This window comes from Notothenia rossii (genome assembly GCF_949606895.1).
Source record: "Notothenia rossii genome assembly, chromosome: 1".
In the NCBI taxonomy this organism is placed as follows: domain Eukaryota; kingdom Metazoa; phylum Chordata; class Actinopteri; order Perciformes; family Nototheniidae; genus Notothenia; species Notothenia rossii.
In genome coordinates, this window is record NC_136912.1 from 48,190,453 (window position 1) to 48,202,952 (window position 12,500).

General features: G+C 42.2%; 2 protein-coding genes across 4 annotated transcripts in view; both read right to left on the reverse strand.

Moving 5' to 3' along the window:
- Window positions 1–283: 283 nt before the first annotated feature.
- saraf (store-operated calcium entry-associated regulatory factor) lies at window positions 284–7,803 on the reverse strand. The gene is made up of 4 exons (XM_079642023.1): window positions 7,434–7,803; window positions 3,868–4,046; window positions 2,768–2,960; window positions 284–2,681 (listed from the first exon to the last, which is right to left on the reverse strand). Exons 1-4 carry the CDS (start codon window positions 7,519–7,521, stop codon window positions 2,365–2,367), a joined length of 777 nt encoding a protein of 258 aa, XP_079498149.1. The 5' UTR covers window positions 7,522–7,803; the 3' UTR covers window positions 284–2,364.
- Window positions 7,804–8,109: 306 nt separating this feature from the next.
- galnt7 (UDP-N-acetyl-alpha-D-galactosamine: polypeptide N-acetylgalactosaminyltransferase 7) overlaps window positions 8,110–12,500 on the reverse strand; it is a 26,308-nt gene continuing 21,917 nt past the window's right edge. For all 3 annotated transcript variants that reach the window (XM_079642001.1, XM_079642000.1, XM_079641999.1), the window contains 3 exons: window positions 12,410–12,500; window positions 10,483–10,513; window positions 8,110–9,680 (listed from right to left, as the gene is read on the reverse strand). The exon at window positions 12,410–12,500 is cut by the window's right edge and continues 38 nt beyond it. In XM_079642001.1, coding sequence (XP_079498127.1) covers window positions 9,574–9,680; window positions 10,483–10,513; window positions 12,410–12,500 — 229 coding nt within the window. In that variant the 3' untranslated portion in view covers window positions 8,110–9,573. The remainder of the gene's footprint in view (window positions 9,681–10,482; window positions 10,514–12,409) is intronic.

The window sequence follows — 12,500 nt, forward strand, 5'->3', positions numbered from 1 at the left end:
GTTAGTGGAGCACGCTCGTGAACTTTTAGTGCTGGAGCTAAAACTGAAACTGTAGAGCGCATAATTGTGGCGCATTTGCGCATAAGATGAGGACCCCTGAATGTCAGACGTGTTTTGCTGGAGCATTTTGCAGCACCTCAGCGCCAATGTCGGCATCCTCATCTCCCATGTTTGTCTCCATTTGGTTCACGACTAGTTGACTAGGGCCTACAGCGCCAACTAGTGGTAGAGGTAGTCGACTAGTCCTGGGGTTCCCAAACTTTGCCATGCCAAGGACCCAGCATTATCCTCTGGCGGGGACCCCCCTGTTGCAATTTTTTTTTTTTTTAAATGATGAGTACATTATGATGGAAAATATGACAAATTAATCATACAGCTTAATACATTTTCGTAATATATATTTGTATTAATAATTAATAATCAGTTATTCTTCTAAAAAAAATTGCATTTATCTTTTGTTCGTCATTCATTACATTCATTGTGTCTTCTGTTATAAACATTCTTAACACAATATTAAACAGTAATATCAACAGAAAACATATTTTTAAAGTGATTTCTGTCTTTATAATATTATATAATTTTGAACAGTAATATGAACAATTAAAATATATTTTTAGCATTTTTGAAAGCTACTTATGCCTTAATAATATTATATATAATATTTAACAGTAATATTAAAAATAAACATATTTATATTCATATATATATATATAAACATCAATATTTGCTACATCCGTGCTCTCATCCAGCTGCAGAGCGAAATATTCACCAGCTCTCACTTGCTCCAAAAGCTGAGCAGATACTCAGTTTCACTCTCATGCCCCTTTCACACCAACGCGTTTTCAGCTCCGGCTCGGAGCTGGAGCCTGAAGAGTACCGTTTTTTCCTGTTCACACCGCAGCGGCGCCGCCTCTTAGCTCCGGAATCCGGTTCACTTCCAGCTCCAAAAACTTGTCGGTCTAGAGGCAAGAGCTTCGGAGCTAAGAGTCGGCGTCGCTTACGTCGAGGCGTGCAGGAAACTAAACCCACCTCCCCTGAACATGGGTCGACTGAAGAGTCTCGTCATGCCTGCCTACAAGCAGTAGTGCTGAGCAAAGTGACTAGAAGGCAACCACACACTTATAAAAAGAAACACACTTTATAAAGTCAGGAAACACTAACCAGGCTTTGTGTGATTCTGTTTATTTGTACCTTACTTTGACCATCCGTTCGCTGTTATTGATCGGAGAGCAGGCAGACGTTTTGTATTATAGCAGCTATCGGATGGAATCAATACATGGGCTACACAGGTTGTCGTGTCCGACTATCACAAGTAGAATCATAATGAAAAATACGCCGGTAAAATGTGCCTGTAGAAAACGGCTTATGCCACAATAGGATAGCAATAGCAAGAAGTCAGTTTAGCTTCGGTTGCTATGCTAACATCACCCATTTTATACCAGAGAAACTTTAATAACAGCGTTGTGATGCCAAACAGCGTCAATTCAGACTGACACACATTCACTTAGGGGGAACTGGGGATATTTATCAGCTGCTTGTGTGACAGTCAGTCAGTAAATACTTTAGAGCGGCCGCTGCATTGTGAGCTAACCCGGAGCTAACGGGAGAATAAACTCCAGTGGACGAGCAGCGGTCGGTAAATGCCACTGAAACACATTAATAAACAATGAACCACGGCACTCTGGAGAAAAGTATAAGGTTGGAGAAGTCGTTATTTTATTTAATCTGACTTCGTATGATTAAAAGCAACACAATCATCGACCCGACGCAGTCCCCCATTGTTGTTGTTGTTGTGAGCGCCGTTTGGGAGCAAATCAGCGATGTAAACGGTGACGTCATGACGCAGCAGCGGCAGCACCAGTCTGGCTCTGGGCGGTGTTAACAGAGCGGCAGCAGAAAAGGGAAACCGGAGCTGAACCAGAAAAGCTCTAGCTCGGAGCTAGAGCGTGAAAAGCACTGGTGTGAAAGCCGCATCAGTAGCGGCAGCTCGATTCTGATTAGCGTGAAGGGCGGTCGTGTGATTTAAAATATATATATATATTAATAAATAAAAAATATTAAAAGATTGGCATCAAAGGACACATAGATTGATAGATATGCAGTTATTAATAACATCTAAACACATTTTTTTTAAATGTAACTTACTTAAAAAAAAAACATCCCCTTTCCCTCAAACTTTGGGGACCCCCCTGGCGCCCCCTGGCGGCCCCCCGGGGGGGTCGGGGCCCCCACTTTGAAAAACACTGGACTAGTCCACTAGTCGATTAGTTGGTGAAACCCCTAGCGTGTATCCAGCACAGCGGTTCTTTGAGGAAGGGCTTTCCAGGGAGAAAGTGCAGAGCAACCAGCCCACCTATTGTCACTCTACCCATACTTTGACATATTACCTGAGCTGCCTGTGAAGTCAGGTTTGAATCCCGGGGGCGGGGGTCCTGTGCTGGAGCTGTGGTGATCATCTCTTGGGTAACCAGCCTGTCCTCCGTCCTGCACCCCCTGGGCCGTGTTCCCACTGAGGAAAAGCTTGTAGACTCCGAAGGCTAAGAGCAGAAGCACAGCGACCCCCAGCAGGCCAGCTGAGTCCTCCCCGCCTGAGGGGGACGCACTCTGCTGGCTCTGCTGTTGACCCTGATGCTTGTTTCCAGAGAAACCGCTGAAGAAACTGGAGGCAAAGCCCACCAGACCTGAGAAAGACAAAACAGATGTTTAAGAATATTTAGTTATTGTGGGAAGATGAAGCCTCATGAACATCAAGTATCCATCCTCCTACCTCCTTTAGATCCACCATGCGTGCCCCCGCTGCCTTGGGCTGTCCTCCGACCCCCTTCAGTCAGCTCCAGAGTGTACTCTAGCCCACAGGAGCCCCTCAGGATGAGGGAGTCAGCAGGTTGGCTATAGCCCTCACAGCTCACCTCAATGCGACCAAATCGGTAGGCATTGTCCATATCAGTCTTACACTCCCACTGTGAGGCAAGGCAAGTTTATTTATATAGCACATTTCGACACAAGGCAATTCAAAGTGCTTTACAAAAATGAAAGACATTAAGAGTATTAAGAAACATACTATGAAATTACATTTAAAATCACTAATTTAAAAGCAAAGATACATGAATTCAAGTGACAGTGCAGTGTGAGATACACACATCTGAAATGTTTAGTTCTGACTCTCAATCATTCCTCACTTTGTAGCAGAAATAGTTTTCTATCACCTCCCTTTCTTTCTAGTTTCTTGTTTAACTTGTACTTTAGTTATTTCAAGTGTTTCATGCTAAACGAACCCCCCTTTGGAACGTTATAATCCGACCCCATGGTACCTTTCAGTTTTTTACGAAACTATTCCTCTTTTCTTTTTTTTTCTTTAAATGCACATAGTTAAGTTTACCTTGTCTTTCTAGGCCAACTTGTGGCCCCACGCGCAAAGTTATATGATGAGGCCCTCTGTGTCGCGAGCGTCGACGGGGGGGTGCTAGTGGAGCCTCCGCCAAATGAAGAACCCTCCGCAAGATGAGGCCCCCTCCGTGAGTTGAGGCCCCACGTAGTCTGCGTGATCGGCCTGTAGGGAGGGGCAGCACCCTTTCTAGGACTTTTTTGGTATCCTCCTTGAACCAGGGTCATGAAACCAAAACGTTTTCGCCAAAACTATTTCTCTTAGTACAGGTGAGGGAAAACTTATTTTTCTTTTCTTTTTTCAAAATGCATGAACTAAATTATCAGAAGATGAGTGATTTGCTCAGTCAGTCACACTGGTTCCCCTGAACAGACACGTTTTGTTTGTTGAGCTACAGCCTGACACTGAATAATTGAGAGTTAAGAAAGTCCCAATCCCAATATGTCAGTCGTTTTTTTCTTTCACATAAACATTATGCTCACCTGTACATCCACCCCATCCCAGCCTTTGTTCTGACACTGGACCACATCTGGGCTGAAGGCCTGGCACCCCGCAGACCCCCCCACACACTGCAGTTGCAGCACGGGGCTGGAGCGCCTCGCCGTGGTGTAGCGGCCCCGGTACAGTGTCAGCGCCTGGACGTCCCGCAGCAGCACGCTGCCTGCAGCGGGCACAGGAGAATAAACCATATATATACAGTGGGGCAAAAAAGTATTTAGTCAGCTACCAATTGTGCAAGTTCTCCCACTTAAAAAGATGAGAGGCCTGTAATTTTCATCCTAGGTATACCTCAACTATGAGAGACAAAATGAGAAGAAGAAAAAAAAAAAAAAAAAAAAAAAAAAAAAAAATCCAGAAAATCACATTTTCTGATTTTTAAAGAATTTATTTGCAAATGATGGTGGAAAATAAATATTTGGTCAATAACAAAAGTTCATCTCAATACTTTGTTATATACCCTTTGTTGGCAATGACAGAGGTCAAACGTTTTCTGTAAGTCTTCACAAGGTTTTCACACACTGTTTCTGGTATTTTGGCCCATTCCTCCATGCAGATCTCCTCTAGAGCAGTGATGTTTTGGGGCTGTCGCTGGGTAACACGGACTTTCAACTCCCTCCAAAGATTTTCTATGGGGTTGAGATCTGGAGAATGGCTAGGCCACTCCAGGACCTTGAACTGCTTCTTACGAAGCCACTCCTTCGTTTTCCGGGCGGTGTGTTTGGGATCATTGTCATGCTGAAAGACCCAGCCACGTTTCATCTTCAATGCCCTTGCTGATGGAAGGAGGTTGTCACTCAAAATCTCACGATACATGGCCCCATTCATTCTTTCCTTTACACGGATCAGTCATCCTGGTCCCTTTGCAGAAAAACAGCCCCAAAGCATGATGTTCCCACCCCCATGTTTCACAGTAGGTATGGTGTTCTTTGGATGCAACTCAGCATTCTTTCTCCTCCAAACACGTCTAGTTGAGTTTTTACCAAAAAGTTCTATTTTGGTTTCATCTGACCATATGACATTCTCCCAATCCTCTTCTGGATCATCTAAATGCTCTCTAGCAAACTTCAGACAGGCCTGGACATATACTGGCTTAAGCAGGGGGACACGCCTGGCACTGCAGGATTTGAGTCCCTGGCGGCGTAGTGTGTTACTGATGGTAGCCTTTGTTACTTTGGTCCCAGCTCTCTGCAGGTCATTCACTAGGTCCCCCCGTGTGGTTCTGGGATTTTTGCTCACCGTTCTTGTGATCATTTTGACCCCACGGGGTGAGATCTTGCTTGGAGCCCCAGATCGAGGGAGATTATCAGTGGTCTTGTATGCCTTCCATTTTCTAATAATTGCTCCCACAGTTGATTTCTTTACGCCAAGCTGCTTACCTATTGCAGATTCAGTCTTCCCAGCCTGGTGCAGGTCTACAATTTTGTTTCTGGTGTCCTTTGACAGCTCTTTGGTCAAGGCCATAGTGGAGTTTGGAGTGTGACTGTTTGAGGTTGTGGACAGGTGTCTTTTATACTGATAACGAGTTCAAACAGGTGTCATTAATACAGTTAACAAGTGGAGGACAGAGGAGGCTCTTAAAGAAGAAGTTACAGGTCTGTGAGAGCCAGAAATCTTGTTTGTTTGTAGGTGACCAAATACTTATTTTACAGAGGAATTTACCAATTAATTCATAAAAAATCCAACAATGTGATTTCCTGGATTCTTTCCCCCCCATTCTGTCTCTCATAGTTGAAGTGTACCTAGGATGAACATTACAGGCCCCTCTCATCTTTTTAAGTGGGAGAACTTGCACAATTGCTGGCTGACTAAATACTTTTTTGCCCCACTGTATATATACATACACACACACATATGCCTATCTGTACATGACACCCAGTAAGTCAAAGAAAAGGTGCTACAGCATGAACTTCTATATTAATACAACAGAAGGCAAAGGAATGCTCCCTTGCTGCAGGAAGTCATCCTCAGTATCACAGGTGTGTGTGCGTGCGTGCGTGCGTGCGTGCGTGCGTGTGTGTGTCAGAGTGTGTATCAGAATACAGACCGCTGGGCTTACAGAGGGAAGGGTTATTTAGATCCTTTACTTGAAAAAAAGTGCAACTACTATGGTCTTAAAATACTCCAATACAAGTAAAAGTCCTGATTTCTAAATTGTATTGCAGTAAAGTATACAAGTATTTGCACCAAAATATACTTAAAGTACCAAACGTAAAACTATTCATTCTGCACAATGAGCCATTTCATAATAATAAAAGGACATAATAGTATCAGCTAAATGTACTTCAAGTACCAAAAGTAAAATAGTCGTTATTCAGAATGGAAGTTTTTTTCACAGTATTATATCATTATGGCTATTATATTATCCTGTTTTAATGCAACAAGAGATTTTAGAATGGTACTTTTCTCGGTGCGGACCAAATTTAGATACTTGAAAATACTGTGCAATATACCAGAATATCATGTGTTTTTACATTTACAAAGAAAATCTCAGTTTTAAATGGATCAACAAGTACCACTCAACTGTAGTGGAGTAGAAGTATAAAGTAGCTTTAAACGGAAATACTCAAGTAAAGTACAAATATCTAAAAAAACTACAATACTTTAGTAAATGTACTCCATTACTTTCCACCACTGGATTTGTTTGTAGATAATGGAGGGTTAAACATAATGTTAATAGTATTGATAATAGTTCTAATCATAAATGCACTGTGACGCACTATTAAAATGAATTTAAAATTCATATTGGTGTCACATCACTGACACACATTAATATAACACGAAATAAGTCTAAAAACGTCCAATGGGCAGGAGGAAGTACAAACTGTACCATGATCTGGGTTTACTTCGTCCCAGTTTAATGGATGTATGTTTTATTAGTTTTCTACTTTCAGGAAGTGGGAAACTGTTTGCCGCTGATGATTATTTTTGCCCGTAGTAACATTACTTTGCTACACTACCTAACTAACAGGAATGCTGTGCATTACTTTTTGAATCTCAGTTTTAAATGGATCAACAAGTACCACTCAACTGTAGTGGAATAGAAGTATAAAGTAGCTTTAAACGGAAATACTCAAGTAAAGTACAAATATCTAAAAAAACTACAACACTTTAGTAAATGTACTCCGTTACTTTCCACCACTGGATTTGTTTGTTGATATTGGAGGGTTAAACATAATGTTAATAGTATTGATAATAGTTCTAATCATAAATGCACTGTGACGCACTATTAAAATGAATTTAAAATTCACATTGGTGTCACATCACTGACACACATTAATATAACACGAAATAAGTCTAAAAACGTCCAATGGGTAGGAGGAAGTACAAACTGTACCATGATCTGGGTTTACTTCGTCCCGGTTTATGGATGTGTTTTATTAGTTTTCTACTTTCAGGAAGTGGGGAACTGTTTGCCGCTGATGATTATTTTTGCCCGTAGTAACATTACTTTGCTACACTACCTAACTAACAGGAATGCTGTGCATTACTTTTTGAATGATTCATTCATTAAAATGTTGATGAAACAGAGGAAGGAAGCAGTACCCACCGTCCTCCCAGCTTGAGATGTGTCCCACCAGCAAGCAGTGCAGCAGCCCGGTGACACAGGCCTTCATCCCGCGGGCTGTCCGGACCATGGAGCTGTAGAAGAACCGGCCTGACTCTCTGATGAAACTCACTGAGCTGCACTACGAGTAACGATCAGCTAACTAGTTATGTTACGTATTGCGCCGAGGCTTCGGAACGTGTGTCGAGTAATCCCCGAAGCTTTTTGTTAAGCATGCATCGAGGCTTGTATCGTTTTGGGCCAGTGACGTCACAGATGACAAACGAAGCCTGGCTGCGCCTCAATACCACGTGACTGCTTCAGAATATGCTTTAGATCGGCTGACAGCTAACGACCGCTACCACTCGGCTGCCACTAACCATGGACCTGAGAGCTCAACTTCCGTGTTACGTAATCTGTGGTTGTTTTCGCAACCAATGGGGGACTTGCACGAGTGTAGCAGATCATTTCGTCATTCAATAACAGTAGGATGTAAATGTGGGAAATAGTTTAATAATTAAAAAGTATTCTATTTTAAACGATGGAGCCTTCTGCACTGCGTGATATTACATGAAGTCGAATGATTTGGGTTAGAGAGAGGACTTTCTACATTAAGCACGACCCAACTCCGCACCAAGGTGCAGTAACGTTTCCTGAAATGACAATAACAGAGCAGTAGTAAAAATCTGATCTTTTATTTGTTCTATCACCCATTTTTCAGCCCACATTATTACATTTCTGCTATAAGTTAGATATTTACATCATTCAAGGCCCTTCACAAAATGCAATTATGATTGATCTTTACAAAGAAATCTATTTACATTGTACAAAACATTGCATACATCATCAGCCATTCACCAAACCCTCTTTACCTTGCAAAACAAACCAAAACCCCCACATTATCTTCATGAAGAATGAACCCCCACCCCATTAAGTGTAATTGTGTCAATTTTTCACTTCTATCATTTCCAACCCAAACCACACATTTTTCCTTTCATTATCAGACAGACAGTTACTAGGTGAAAGACAGCTGGTCAGTAACTGATCTTCTCATCAGGACTGTCAGTAAGGCAGGTCAGATCACTGTTCTCAGATGTGTTCTCCTTAGGTTCCTCTTAAGCCTCGCATTGTCAGTGGACGGTGATGGAAGCCAATGGAAACCAAAATAAGTTATAGGCAACCAATACAATTAAGTTTCAGGCATGGCACACTAACAATGGACCTTGAGATGCTTTAGGGAAACAAACACTGTATAGTTTGCTTTATATTCAACTTTTTAATTGAATCCTGCTTATTCAATAATCAAATTAAGCCGGTTGGAGTACTGTACTAGTTGCAAGCTAGAATGGCCCTTTAGTTGGAGATGAAAAAACCCTCTAGAGTGCAAATGTGAAGAACAAGCAAAAACAATTGAACATCGACACTGGTTAGTGTCAGCGTGTTCAGCACGTGTCTTCCATCTCTGGGTTAGGGTTCGGGTTAGGGTTAACCTTCCCTGGAGGAAGGTTGCTGTATTTTCACTGACATTGTGAAATTGCCTATGGGCTTTTTTGAAAGAGATGGCTGAACAGGGCCAAGCAGAAGAATAGTTACAGATGGTCGTCCTTACATGTTGATTGTTTAAATACACAAAACAAGCCGAAACGTAAACATTCATGGCACCAACCAGCATCACCTGCTGCACTGATGAATCCTCCACCAATAAAAAAGACTCTTTGGTAGGTGAGCTAACAGTTGATTGGAAGGTCTAATAAGAGCATGACTGTTCAATAGCCAGGGTAGATTTTGATTTCTTGAATCAATGTAGTGGTTTAGAAAAGACCTGAGAGCCAAAGACCAAAACAGAAAGAACGAGTGAAAAACCAACAGTATGAAGGACAGAGAGACAGAGCAGGTTTCCAGTTGTACTTCTGCCACCTGGATTGTCTGTGTAATGCATGAGCTTATGGAGCAACAGTTCCAACCAACTGTTTTTGGTTGAAGCTGTTAAAAGTCAAAACTCAGTATTTTTCATTGAGAAGCACTGACACTGACTGGCTCAAATCAAACACATGATTTCTTCAAAGGACAGTATCTGCTGGCTTTATCTGTAAACGATGAGTACGGATGTGTTTTTTAGTGGTTCTCCTTGTGCTAGTGGTGTTCAGACAGCCACTATGTTATTCATCTCCCATTTCTGAGTGGTTTTACTGTTGTCACAGTCTGATATGAAGACTTTGTGGAGCAGGTCGGAGCGGTCCAGACATTTCCCTGTGAGGACAGAAAAAGACGAAGGTTAAGCTTAGTGTTTGATGGGATTCAAGCCACCCTCCCATATGAATCCCGGAAATGAAACCCAATCGGACGAGGGTTTGCGCTCCAATATTGATCTGATTAGTGATGCTACACTTGAGAACATTTGAGTTAATCTAATCCAAGGCAATGTGACAGTGATGTTGTTTCTGAGGTGGTGGCTCAGAGGCTTGTTTTTAATACTTCACCTGCGATGCTTTGTCCTTCAACAGGTGAAAGGTTCAAACAGATCCAAACCACGATGGTCACTGATAACTAAAATGAGTGCATTTATGCAATTTTTTAAGACTCTTTTACCATCGCCAGGTAACACTTATGCCAACACTCCACATAGCATTGCACTGAAAAGGGATCATAATGAGCAACTCAGGTGCTGCGTTTCCATCATAGCCAATCAGAGATAAAGCGGATGAATGCCTGTGAAAGATTTGTTGAATAGACTAGAACATTAATGATGGAAGTATATGGTGGCCATGTCAATGCTCATTCACAAGTCTTAATACACATTACGTTTAAATAAATGAATGGTTTTGTTCCTGATTTATGACTAGAACTTGACACATTGTTGTGAGCTGCACCTGAAATTAACCTGCAGGTTTCAATTGGAGCTGAGAAAAATGGTGATGGACCAAGACAAAAGCATTGTTCTCTCCTCTCAAAAGCGCTGTGCACTCAATCTCCTTTGAATTGGTGAGGATGATTTATAGTGATGAAAATGAATTACTGTGTGGAAAATGTATGAACACTTGAAGATTCTTACCTGTTGGCACATGAGTGAACCGATGGAGATCCTGGAAAGAGAGAGAAGGTGAGTCCTATATTCAACAATTTCAACTTTGTGTGCGTGTGTATTTGTACAGTATAAGTACAGTGGGGCAAAAAAGTATTTAGTCAGCCACCAATTGTGCAAGTTCTCCCACTTAAAAAGATGAGAGAGGCCTTTAATTTTCATCCTAGGTATACCTCAACTATGAGAGCCAAAATGAGAAAAAAATTCTCCAGAAAATCACATTGTCTGATTTTTAAAGAATTTATTTGCAAAATTATGGTGGAAAATAAATATTTGGTCAATAACAAAAGTTAATCTCAATACTTTGTTATATACCCTTTGTTGGCAATGACAGAGGTCAAACGTTTTCTGTAAGTCTTCACAAGGTTTTCACACACTGTTGCTGGTATTTTGGCCCATTCCTCCATGCAGATCTCCTCTAGAGCAGTGATGTTTTGGGGCTGTCGCTGGGCAACACGGACTTTTAACTCCCTCCAAAGATTTTCTATGGGTTTGAGATCTGGAGAATGGCTAGGCCAATCCAGGACCTTGAAATGCTTCTTACGAAGCCACTCCTTCGTTTTCCGGGCGGTGTGTTTGGGATCATTGTCATGCTGAAAGACCCAGCCACGTTTCATCTTCAATGCCCTTGCTGATGGAAGGAGGTTGTCACTCAAAATCTCACGATACATGGCCCCATTCATTCTTTCCTTTACACGGATCAGTCATCCTGGTCCCTTTGCAGAAAAACAGCCCCAAAGCATGATGTTTCCACCCCCATGTTTCACAGTAGTCATGGTGTTCTTTGGATGCTACTCAGCATTCTTTCTCCTCCAAACACGTCTAGTTGAGTTTTTACCAAAAAGTTCTATTTTGGCTCATCTGAGCATATGACATTCTCCCAATCCTCTTCTGGATCATCTAAATGCTCTCTAGCAAACTTCAGAAGGGCCTGGACATATACTGGCTTAAGCAGGGGGACACGCCTGGCACTGCAGGATTTGAGTCCCTGGCTGCGTGTGTTACTGATGGTAGCCTTTGTTACTTTGGTCCCAGCTCTCTGTAGGTCATTGACTAGATCCCCCCGTGTGGTTCTGGGATTTTTGCTCACCGTTCTTGTGATCATTTTGACCCCACGGGGTGAGATCTTGCTTGGAGCCCCAGATCGAGGGAGATTATCAGTGGTCTTGTATGTCTTCCATTTTCTAATAATTGCTCCCACAGTAGATTTCTTCACACCAAGCTGCTTACCTATTGCAGATTCAGTCTTCCCAGCCTGGTGCAGGTCTACAATTTTGTTTCTGGTGTCCTTTGACAGCTCTTTGGTCTTGGCCATAGTGGAGTTTGGAGTGTGACTGTTTGAGGTTGTGGACAGGTGTCTTTTATACTGATAACGAGTTCAAACAGGTGCCATTAATACAGTTAACAAGTGGAGGACAGAGGAGGCTCTTAAAGAAGAAGTTACAGGTCTGTGAGAGCCAGAAATCTTGTTTGTTTGTCGGTGACCAAATACTTATTTTACAGAGGAATTTACCAATTAATTCATAAAAAATCATACAATGTGATTTCCTGGATTCTTTCCCCCCATTCTGTCTCTCATAGTTGAAGTGTACCTAGGATGAAAATCACAGGCCTGTCTCATCTTTTTAAGTTGGAGAACTTGCACAATTGGTGGCTGACTAAATACTTTTTCGCCCCACTGTATGTGTGTGTGTGTGTGTGTGTGTGTGTGTGTGTGTGTGTGTGTGTGTGTGTGTGTGTGTGTGTGTGTGTGTGTGTGTGTGTGTGTGTGTGTGTGTGTGTGTGTGTGTGTGTGTGTGTGTGTGTGTGTGTGTGTGTGTGTGTGTGTGTGTGCGTGTGTGTGTGTGTGTGTGTGTGTGCGTGCGTGTGTATGTATCAGTGTGTTTGTGTTTCTCACCTTGAAATACTTCCACTCAGTGTGCTGCTTCTGATCACAGTGTGTGATGATGACAGCTGAGTTATCACTTCCTCTCGTTAGGCATTGGTCA